The sequence below is a fragment of the Parus major genome, chromosome 4 (genome assembly GCF_001522545.3).
Source record: "Parus major isolate Abel chromosome 4, Parus_major1.1, whole genome shotgun sequence".
Classification (NCBI taxonomy): domain Eukaryota; kingdom Metazoa; phylum Chordata; class Aves; order Passeriformes; family Paridae; genus Parus; species Parus major.
Window position 1 is genome coordinate 66,373,050 of NC_031771.1, and position 12,175 is coordinate 66,385,224.

Here is a 12,175-nt window from a genome sequence, read left to right on the forward strand (position 1 = left end):
TTTTGGGTGAAGCCAATGGATTCCCATCCATGAAAAAGAACAGGTGGCTACTCACAAAAAGTCCTTTGGGCACAGCCAGCTGCCTTATTTATGATTTATTCAGCACCTAACAAAAGGAGTAAGAGAAAGGAGGAGGGGAAAGATGCCAGGCAAAAGCAGAAGTTGTTATTAACAAGATGTAATTAATACCCACCAGATGTGTGACATCAGCCACTGGAAAGGTGTGGCCATTCCTCAGTAACACAATCCTGTGGTGGGGTTAATTATAGTCTAATAACTAGTCTTAATTTCTGCGTCTTTTAATTTTTAATTTAATTTGGCAGCTATCCACTTTAGAAACTGAGCAAGGTTTATTAATCTGAAGCCACAAAAGCAGGCAACACTTAGTGCAGAAAAATACAGCAGAAACAAAGGACACCAGACCTTTAGAGCAGAATGTGAAGTTTATTCTCAGCTAAAAGCATTTGGCAGAAGTGAGAAACCACAGCCCTCCCCCTTCCACAGCCTGTCTGTGCCTGAACGGGATCAGACGCTCACTGGGGGCACTCTGACAACACCAAACTCACTGGATGAGTAGCACCAAGGCAAAATTGACTTTTGATTCACCACTTGGGATATTAGTCAAAGTTTAACTGTACTAGAAAGGTTTTCCTACTGATTAAGCATTAAAATAATTTCAACTACTACGCCAATTAACGCAGCTCCATTTCACAAGAACAGCGTGGGACCACATCACTGGGGCTAAATTTACACATTTTCCAGATCTTTCAGTGCTCAGAAAAAGTGCTTATTTTAAGAGATTTCAGAACAAACACATTCTTTTTGAACTTATGCACAATATCCATCACTCAGTGGGGATGAAGAATTATTTTTATATTATTTTCCCTAAAAACGTAGCAGGAAACACTAATAGAAATTTTTTTTAAGCTGCAAGATTTGAATGCTGAGCTTAGATACCACACAAAGCAATAAAGAGCATTTTAAAATGCCCAATTAATATCATTTAAAAAACTGTAAAAACCTTGTTTTTTGCTTTCTTTCCCAATACTGATTAACACTTACAAAGAAAAATGTGAGATTCTGATCTCCAAGCCTTGCCATGCAAAAGAAGAGAGGAACTTAGGATTTCATTTATGTTACACTCATTAACTTTTCTTTTTGTTTTATTTTAAAATCTCAAGCATTCAGACTGTCAAAAGCTGTTGGATTTATCATTACTGATGCTCTGGAAGTAAAATAATTTAACCAAATGTTCTCTGCACTGGAGATTCCAACACTTGTGCTAAAACAATGCTAAAAGCTCAGAGAAAATCCATGCAGATGTTGGGATGTTTAAACCTCTTGGAGTTTTATGTTGCTGCCAGAAATAGAAAGCCCATGGATTGGGGTAAATAATAAAAACAATCTGATAAAACCAGATTATTTCTTCGAGGGACTCCTTACTTTCTGTTTGTTAAAAAACCAAACCAGAAACAACCACACAAAGCCCCATTTTTGGGTAATGCATTTTGCAGCAAGTCAGAGAGGTCATTTTGAAGATGTGAAAATGAGCATCTCTCAAAATCAAACCCTTGAAAAACACTCCCTGGAAACAGACTGGGCTGCTGAGACTCTTCTGCCTCATCCTTCCCTTCTGCTTCTCTTTTTCACCCAGGAGACACAGAGCATTACCCAGTGGTCCCTGTTCTGTGGGATATTTTGGAAAGTGCTGGCATTTCTTAAACAAATCTGTTTCTTGCTCACCACACAGTGATTTAGGGCAGTTATAATCACCAGTTTCTCTCTCCCTCACATCAACAGCAGCAAAATTTTGGCCAGAAATGCATCTCCAAGTGACAGAAAACCCTCACCCTTCATTATTTTTACCACAGCTGGATCAAGACAACCCAACTGTACCTGTCATTATTTTGTGAGTTTCTTGTCACTCGAGAGGAAATTACATTTTTGATGTAAGTATCAGATGGGTGGGTCACCTGCTGCTCCAAAATGCAGTCCCAAGAGAAGCACTTTGTTCACCTCTGAGCTCTCTGCAGTGTTCAAGGACAATGAGCAGGTTTGGAGAGTCAAGCACAACTTGAGAGCTGGACAAGTGTTTTTTCTGCACATGATCAGCAACCAAGTACACCAAAAGAACACCCTTATGTCTACCCAGAAGTGAACAGAATCCAAGTGGATGCACTCAAAGCATCAGTCAGGCAAAAACAAGATCTGAGCACACCCTCCTTGGATGGTAAATAAAAGGAATTTGAAATTGGAAATGGGTAATGCTATTTATTTACACTACCCCATGCCCCAAATAACCCTCAGTCCCACTCCAATTTATCCCCTTCTCCCACTGTTTAGCTTAGCCTCTCTTGCCCTAAATGATTAATGCTTGAAATCCTCACCCATTTATGCCTTGCAGCATTTTCATCTTGGCTGTAGCCAGCCCACAAAGCCACCTCTGTCTGGGTTCAATTTAAATTAAGACACGCAGAGTTAATTAAGTCTGCTAGCTGGGATCTCAACCTAACCACATGAATACACAACTCTCCTTCCAGACTCCTTTTCCACCCTGCTCCAGTGTGCAGAGCACAGAGGCTTTTAACAAGACTCCCAGATTGCAGAGGGCTGCAAGAAAGGCAGGAGTGTTGTGGCTGGAATTAAATTGGGCAATTTAAGGCAATCAAAACCATTTTTCTAAAGCCAGCCTGACAGTCACGCTGGTGGAACAGCTCAGGGGTCTCAGACATTTTGAGAAGCACTTTGTCACCAAGGAGAAGCATCTCCCAGCAATCTTTGGTCATCAGAGGGTATTTGTAGGTGCTGATGCTCTCCTGACAGGTGACCTCCACTCAATCCCCACTGAGGAACATTGCTCAGTGACCTGAGGCAGGGTGGGCACCTCCCTGGGCCTGTCCCACGGCACAGCCCACAGGGATCCAGGAATCAGGAACCCAGAACCTGCTGGATTTTCCTCCTGGGAGGAAAGTGAAGATATTTGCTGTTGCACTACTGTCTGTGACAATCTGTAACTAATTTAGTTAGCTACCCCAGAAAGCTGAAGAAATACAACTTGGTTTAGCTCCACTAGCAATGGGTGTAGATTTGAATATTGCAAATAATCATTTACTATCTCTGTCTGTATTAAATGACTCCTTGTCCAGACCTACAAGTAAGATTTAAGCTACAGAAGGGACAATTAAGTTTTCAAAGTTTTGATCTCGGTGCCCAGGGTTTGGGGTTGATTTTCCTCCTCCATTCCTCTGTGGGAGATTTGAGTCCTGGCACAAACACAGCAGCTCAGCACAGGCAGCAAAAACCGTGGGCTAAAACTTTACCCTCAAAGCTTCTTTCTCATTCTGGAATTGAAATCTGATTGTTAAATGGAAAACAGAAAACCCTCATGCTAACCACAACTCCAAAGTCTGCAAGTGCCACTCTGGGGACATTTCCTCAAGTCAGCAGAACTGGCTCCCAACAGGCAGAGAGCTCTTTGGTGGCCACAGCACTTCCCACCTGACTGCACTCTGTGACCATTCCAGGGACACAGGGATGGTCAGACCATCCTCACACCCTCCCTGAGGTCAGAGCTCAGTTTCTTGCAGCGATGGGTTGGTGAAGGAATCAATTCTTGGAAAAAATCAGTGACACAGAGAAGGATCAGGCAGCTTTGCCTCAAGTGCAGCACAGGCCCAGAGTGGAAATTCCACACACAGAACAGAAATTTACTAGTAAAACACTACAACAAATTCAAACAAATAAATAAAAAAATCTACTTCAGTCGCAGATGTTCAGAAGTTTTCAGAGCATTTATAAGGCAAGAGTGGAGAAACCAGACTGGCTTGGGTTTGGTGTTTGTCTAAAATGCCAAATAATTTTGCTCTTCAGCCCTGGTGCTGCATTGGGCTCTCTTTCCAAGGAGTCAACAAATTCTTTAGCACAAAACTCTGCTGTGGAGAGAACTTGCTATTCCAGCTGGTTCAAATGCAAGCAGCAATTAGGCAGAACTGCTCTATACTGCAGTGACACAGAGAAAATGAAAAAAACCAGGGATAAATCCCATAGTGATTCCAGGCTCATGCCACATGTCCACAGAGAGGACTTTAAAATATGCAGCACATCCTTTTGTAAGGGGAAAACCCAAACCCCACACTAAGACAGGTAGCTCAGGGCCAGGCTGAAGGATTTGCAGCACAGAGGGTGACTAATCCAAATTAATAATGGCCACTGAGCACCTCAGTGCTGGGGAATCAGGGACAGATGCTTCTCTCCACAGCTCCTCTGCTCAAGTCTCCAAAGGCTTTGCTGCTCCTGCTGTGCACCTGTGCTCAGCCACTTGGAAAAACCATCCCAAAATATGAATAAAACCGCCCACAGAAGCAGCACAAAACAGAAGCAGTGAGCAAGAAGCTGTTTTAATTTGGGTAAGAAATTAGAGGAAACAAATAAAAAAGGCATGTCATTTCAAAGGGAACTTCATGCAAAAGCAGCAGCACTTTCTGATGTACAGAAAGCTGCAAAAGAATTATTTATAAAGCCCAATGACACAGATTCTTCTATTGCTAAAGTGACAAAGTAAGATTAGATAAGATGAGCCGTTTGCTTTGACAGCTTCACTGTCGGCCCTCAGCATTCAAACTTTTGATGTCTGGAGCTGGAAACCAAGTATTTTTAGATTCCACTTTCTTTCCAGGATGTTATCACACGAGAAGAAATAGCCAAAGTTGAAAAGTTCACACCTGTCCATTCTCCATCTGTGAAACCACTGAACATAATTAGCTGGAAAAGCACATTCACCTGCCAACGTGAGGCTTCCTACCAACTGCAAGGCAGGAAAAGCTGAACAAAGTGCAAACAGTCCCTACTGAAGGTGTCCCAGGGGTGTGTGCTCAGTGCTTTCACCTCCTGCACACCACACACACACACCCTGATCTGCACTGCAAACTCCAGTGCAGCAAAGCCTGAACACTTCACCCACGATCTGAAAGTAGAAAGAATGCAGAGGGGTGAATCACGGTGATCTCATCTCTCCAGCAATAAAGAGAATAATGTGTGAAGCTTCAGCAGAAAAGGGAATTATGCTTACAGGGTGTAGAAAGAGGTTATTTATCCCTGTATTTTCGTCTATGACCACACCAGAGGAATGTAGCTGTGAACTGTAAATCCAGCACAGGATTTACACAACACACTGTCAACAACCTGCTGGCAAAATGCTGCAGTCTGTGGTGATCTCCAGGTAATGCACTTTATCCTGACCACCACCTGGATGGCTCCTTGGAGAGAAAACTCCATATTTTGCAGAAATTACATTGGGAATTAATATTTCAAAAGAAATCAGTAATTTGCTACAGCTTGTTATTCAATGAAAGGTGTGGATTTTGTTTTCCTAAATTTAATTTAATTCCTGCATGGCTAAGCAGGAAATACAAAAGTTTTTAGGAAGGATGTGAAAAGTCTGGTGCCACAAATAGCCAGGATTCACCTCGGGAGGAGGCAGAGGTTATAAGGGGTATATAGAGAAAAGGGAGTAGGAAGAGAAGATTATGGTCAAACTGTAAATATTTTTTTACTCAAAAAACTGAAACATCTTCCTCCAGGAGGCAGCTGCACCCCTTCCCCTGCTGTGAAGGTTTGTTCCAATGCCTGCAAGATGAAGCCAGTGTTACCTTCCAGCCACTCCTCTGCCTGCTGGGCTCTCCTCTGGGCCATCAGCCTGTTCCCCATGGTCCTGCGGCGCCTGGGCATCCCCTCTGCTCGTTCCTCGCCGTGGGGCCGGGGCCTGGCCCCTGCCACTGCTGCTGCTGCATTCTGCTGGTGCTCCTCGTCAGCTGCAGGAAGGAAATAAAATATTCCTATTAAAGCTGACTTTCCCTTCTGCCTCTGTTTCTGAGTTGCCAAACAGCAAGGACCCAAAAGTGTGGTTTTCTTTCTGATTTTTCTTTATTTTTATTTTAATTTGTATTTGTGTAATGTAGATTTGTCTATTGAAACCTCAGAGCCTGAATGTTTCAGAGAGGAATATGTAAATCATTACACATGAAACAAAACCTGAAGAGCAAGCAAGGATCACAAATTACAGCTGAAATAAACACAGTTAAGGGGTAACTTCATCTACCCCGCTGATTTAAACTCCCCAAAACACAGCTAGATACAAACAGGACATTAAGGGTCACTGCAGCTCTCACTACCATCCTCTCTGCATATGCTGCAGTTACTAATTAAGATCTGGCAAATGAAGAATATCCCAACAGGAGCAGCTGGGAGGATGGAATTGACCAGCGGGTTCATTTCAGTTGTTTTCCATAAAAAACTCTCAGATTTTGTTTTGGTTTTTGGGGTTTTTTTGAGGCTCCCTGTTGCTTTTAACTATGGCAGCAGTGCAAAAAAATAAAAAAAGGTAATGGCAAAATATCATCATCCTTGATACCTGCTTTGCATATTCTGCTGATAAGCCTAACCAATATTTGTTATCTGCTCAATCCTGCAAAGTATTAACTTTCAAGCCTTAACTCAGGCAAATATTCAAATGGTCTCCTGGAAAACTGCAGAACTACTCACTCCAACTCAGGACACGTCTATTTTGTGATCTGCTGGTTTATATTGTGTCCCAGCAGGAGCACAAAACACTCTGCACACTGTGCCAAGTCTGCAGCATCCCCTGATCCAAACAATGCCTTCCTAAAACAACTCCTATTAGCATATCTCCCATCAGAAAAAGGGATTTGTTATCTGAACCTATGCAGCACCACAGGTGTGCCTGCAGCTCACCTCGGGTATCTCAGCCTTCAAAAAGCGCTGACTTTGGGGCCGATAAGGACACAGCTGCAGCCCCGAGCTCGGCAGGGCTGCACAGCAGAGATGTCACAGGGATGCCAACAGGCCCCCACAACTCCAGCCCCAACACACTGTGACATTTGGAACTGAGTCACCACCCTGCCACACTGCTGTCACCCTCCTGTCCCATCCAGCCCTGCAGACAGAACAGGGCTGTGAGAAATCAGAGTGCAGGCTCCAGAAATGCCATCAAGGCTTGCCCAGTCCCACTCACAGCTTATTTGGAATGCTACAGGAAACATTTCCCAAAGAAGCAGAGCAGCAGAGCAACTTCTTGGACACTGATAAATGCCAAAAAAGCTCTGCAAAAAGCTTTTTGTACAAATGCAGTATTTCCCTTCCTAAGTCCTTGAGATATGCTGCAATTCAAACCTCAGCATCCTTTCACCTGCAAGCTTCAGTAATTCCCAAGATGGTCCTGCCCAGCAGCTCAGCTGTGCAGTTCCAGCACTCATTCATTCTGGTTTTGGTTCCTGTTGTCCTGTGAAACAGAGACTGCTTTGCATTTTATGAAAGAGGAATCTATTTATAAGCCGTGTATTTATTTCAAACCGAAGAGCTCAACCCTCACAGGGAAAAATATGTGAACCAAGCTCTCTGCTTTTCTCTATTTAATTCTCTGCAGAAGACTCAGTAATTCCTCCAAGTGACCAGTGTGGACTGGGCTCAGGATGCACTAAACCCCACCAAACCTGACCCATATCATGGTCAAACACACAGGGCAGCTATTGGACAGTATTTGTCACATCTCTAAAATGTGCACATTGACAGAAGACACCAAGCCACTGTGAATTGTCATTTAGTAGGAAATGTTTCAATGAAGTTTTTTCCTTCCTTCCATTCCCTAAAATATTTCTCCTGAGTGCAGATTCTTTTCAGCAGCACACAGCTGGCTGAACATGAGCCAGCAGCACTTGGCTTGTGGCAGCAGAGCCAGGGCAGTGCCCGTCCCCTGTGCTGGGACCGCGGGGTCACCTCCAGTGCTGGGGGCACTTCTGGGCCCCTCCCAAAAAGAAAGATCTTGAGGGGTTGGAGAGTCCAGGGCAGGGAACGGAGCTGGGGAAGGGTCTGGAGCCCCAGGAGGGGCTGAGGGAGCTGGGAAAGGGGCTCAGCCTGGAGAAAAGGAGGCTCAGGGGGCCCTTCTGGCTCTGCACAACTCCCTGCCAGGAGGGGACAGCCGGGGGGGTCGGGCTCTGCTCCCAGGGAACAGGGACAGGAGGAGAGGGAACAGCTCAGGCTGGGCCAGGGGAGGCTCAGGCTGGATATTGGGGAAAATTTCTTTATGTTACAGGCTCTCCAGGCCTGGCACAGCTGCCCATGACAGTGCTGGAGTCCCCATCCCTGGGGGACCTCAAAACTGTGTGGATGTGGCACTCAGGGACATGGGTCAGTGGTGGCCTTGGTAGTGCTGGGTGAATGGTTGGACTGGATGATCTCAGAGAACTTTTCCAACTTTTTTTGACTCCAGCATTCCACAGCTCCCACCTGCCAAGCACTCACAGGGCAGGGATTTGGAAAACATGAATGGTACTCATTGCATTTCTCCCTGTCCTTCGCAGGACGAGGAGAAAATCCTCATTTGCTCTGCTGTAACACATCTGGACCTGCTCCCTCAGGGGTCAGGGCTCTGCCTGCGTGACTCCAGACACAGCATTTGATGCAGAACGCTTAAAGTTCAGCTCTCCCTCCCCCTGAGCTGCGTCACACACTGATGCCACACACAGGGGAGGCTTCACAGAACAGAGGACACACTTAAAAATCACTCTTCCCCGAGCTCAAGAACGATTTGCTCGGGGGTCTGGCCCTGCTGGGATTCTTTTTCACCTCCTCCCGCAGCAGAGGGCGGGGTTTGGCTGCTGCATTTATCTGGACACATCTCTTCACTTTCCTGGAGCTGCAGAGGTCTCAGCAGTGGCACCCCAGGCTAGTCAGATCATGCAGAGATTAGTCACACGAGCACTAATTAGCCTTGATCCACAGCCATCTGAGTGAAAACTAATGGCCAGCATTAAAGAGGTGAGACAAGCCATCCATAAGCTTTGCAGATTGGCAGGCCAGACTGAATTAATGAGATCAACCCCTCAAATTAACAGGCAGTACAAACAAAACACTCAACAGCTGTCTGGGAAATGGACACAGTGGGCTCAGTCTGTAGTTGAAGCTGTGGTCTCCAGGGTGTGACTCAGCCCTCAGAACCCAAGAATATTTTTGTGCTGGGCACAGCAGCTCTTCCTCAGTGTTCAGGAAGCATCAGTGCAGGCAGGAGATTATTTCAGCTGACTTGTCAGCCAGGGCACAGCGGCAGCTCTGAGATTCTGGTTGTGTCTCCTTCCCAAAGGGGAGAGACAACAGAACCAGGCCCTGCAAGCAGAAATCTCTCCTTCACTGGATGTGAATCACCACTGCAAAAAACCCCATGGAATCATTTCACACTCTCCAGGTAGAAATCTGCCCCTTCACGAAATTGTGCAAACTTTTGCTTACAGCAGAGATGCTTTTCTAGAGAAGCAGCCCCTTGCTCATCACAGCACCTTCCTCTCAGTTCCATCAGATGAGCAGGTGACACCTGGGCTGGCAGGTCTGGAGGGACAGAGCTCCACCTGCTGCAGCCTCACACCTGGTGCCACCATCCAGCACCTTCTGCCTCCAGGCAAAACCTCTGAAATTCAAAAAGGGATTCAAAATTCAATGGGTGGCAGCTCCCTGGGGAGGTGCTTTGGCCCAGCGCAGGTTATCACAAAGAGAGATGGCAACCACGTGTAAAATCCAGAAATAACACTTCTTTTTTTTCATTTTCAGTAGAACATGTCCAGGCATGATCCTGCTGAAACAACAGTGACCTTTGAAAGGAAATACAAAAGTACAGGATTTACCTCTCCTGATCCTCAGCTCCCTAAAGCAGCCAAGCCTTGAACATTTTTAAAAGCCAATTTCCACAAGATAACACAAAAGAAAACTGCTGCCCCAATCATTGCATGTTAACAAGAAAAGGTGAGAGCTCCCACCACTTCTTTAGGTCCAATGTTCTTTGTTTCAAGTCCTTTCCAGGTGGCAACACGGATTTATTGGCAGAATTGTGGCAACTTCCATTTTCCACCTAAGCAAATGGAATAGGAAAGCAAATTCCTGCTTAAAACTAAATTTTGTGGCTATTAAACACACCACAGTCCCAGTGGTTCTGAGGAATAACTTCTGTTGTGTACAGAGAACAAAGTCATCCCCAGCAGCTGAAATTCTGTGAAGGGTTTTATCATGACAGAAAACAATATATTACAGTAAAAAATATCTAAAAACCACAGTAAAAAAAAGCATGACCAAGTTGGAAGTGTCAAAAAGTTACCACTGAAAAAGGCTTCAACATGATTAAATTGTCCTGAATGTAAGTGAACTTTAACCAATTTGCTCGAAATCAGTATTAAAGCTTTTTTATTATTTTTTTAAATAATTCATACTATTTAAAACAAATGTTTGGGCTCCATTTAGAACTTTGAATGCTTGAAAAGAAAAGAAATCCTCTCAAGCCCCACAGCCCCTGATTTATTGAAATCATGACAGGAGTGAAGCACAGGAAATTATGTATTTCTCCAGGACGTGCATCCCTCACTTTTACCAAAAGTTCATCTCTTTGTTCATAGGAATTCAATGAAATTGCATCAGTTCCTAAACCATTCCAAGAGAAAGATTTAGACCAGGTCTGTGGAAACACAGGTGTGTGAGGACTGTTTTGGAAAATTTAATTATTATCACTGAAATCTGCTTTTAACACAGATCCCTTACCAGCACAGTACTGCACTGACTGTGTTTGTACTAAAGATGTGGTGGATTTTCCTCTTAATTAAAAATTATCAAAGCAACTCCCCCCAAAAGAAAAATAATACAAATTCTAAGCCCAAAACACCCCATTATCCCCAAAATCTGTGGAGTTTAGCTTGTCCTGGCTAAACACCTTAATTTGACACCTGGCAGCCAAACAACCTCACTCCTTCCACTGTGAGAACACGACAAGGTCAGTGAGTTCACAGCCACACCTGACTCCTTCCCACAACACTCAATTCCCACCCACACAAGGTCACTTCCACCACAGTGGAATTGGCAGTATTGGTTATGGTTGGACTCAGTGATTTTAAAGTTGTTTTTTTTTTCCCCAGCCCAGATGATTCTCTGATCTAACACTGCTCAGCAGTGACACAGGGCTGGAGGTGCTGCATCATCCACCTGCTTCCCACAATGCCAGGACTGCACTGGGTGAGGTGGAAAAGGAGCAGAAGTGGGACATGACACAGGATTGAGTCCAGACAGCTCTGGAATAGCTCTGGAATCTGTAGACTCTGCACCCTCCCTCTCTGGGCAAGCTTTTCCAGTGCTCCCAGTAAAGAAATTATTCCTCATGTTCAGGTGGAGCTTCCTGGACATCAGTTCCTGCCTGTTCCTGTTGTGCCTGGGCCCAGCTCTGAGCCCTCCCTGCAGACACTGATGGACATGGGTGAAGTCTCAGTTCCCTCAGCCTTTCCTGGTCAGGGGATGCTCCAGCTCCTTCATCATCCTCACAGTCTCTGCTGGACCCACTGCAGGTCCTTCCTGTCTGAGGAGCCAGAGCTGGACACAGCACCCGGGATGTGCCTCCCAGGGCTGAGCAGAGGGGCAGGGTCACTCCCTGACCAGCTGGAAATGCTCGCATTCCAGGATCCCCTTGGCCTTCTTGGCACAAGGGAACGCTGCTGGCTCGGGGACAGCTCGCTGTGACCAGGACACCCAGGTCCTTCCCATGAAGGCAGACCCCAGAGTCCGCCAGTGCTCAGGGTTGTTCCTCCCCCCGTGCAGGACCCTGAACCGCGCTGTGCTTAACTTCAAAAGGTTTCTTTCTGGCCCTCTCTCCTGCCTGTCAAAGTCCCTCTGAAGGGGGGCACAACCCTCTGAGACATCGGCGATTCCTTGTTTTGTCTCCTCAGCGAAATTGCTGCGGGAGCATCGACCCTTTGTCCAAGTCTGTGCTAAACACGTTACAAACACTTAAGTACAGAACCCTGGGGACACCATTCGTGACAGGCCTCCATCCCTGATCCCGAGCCTTCGGGATCTGCTCTCCATTCCCCCCTCATCTGCAGGAACCTCAAGAACACCTTCCCACTCCCAAAGCCCGTGGCAAAACCCCCGACCGAGAACTCAGACTTCCTACCCGGCGCCCCTCACCCTGGGGGCCGCCTCAGGCCGGGAACCCCCAACAGCAGCGGCCCTAGGCCTCGGCGCCCCCACCCCGCGGCCTGCGGGGCAGCCCGGACGGAGGGGGGAGCTAAGAAGCCGGGACACCCCCGGAGCCCTCCCCGGGACACCCCAAAACCCCTCGGGACCCCCTAAAATC

The 12,175-nt window shown here is 46.0% G+C and overlaps 1 protein-coding gene across 1 annotated transcript in view; it reads right to left on the reverse strand.

The window, feature by feature from the left end:
- Positions 1-12,175, reverse strand: part of DDRGK1 (DDRGK domain containing 1) — a 33,455-nt gene that overhangs the window by 20,772 nt on the left and 508 nt on the right. The window contains exon 2 of the mRNA XM_015625514.2: positions 5,649-5,810. Within this exon, the coding sequence (XP_015481000.1) occupies positions 5,649-5,810 (162 nt within the window). The remainder of the gene's footprint in view (positions 1-5,648; positions 5,811-12,175) is intronic.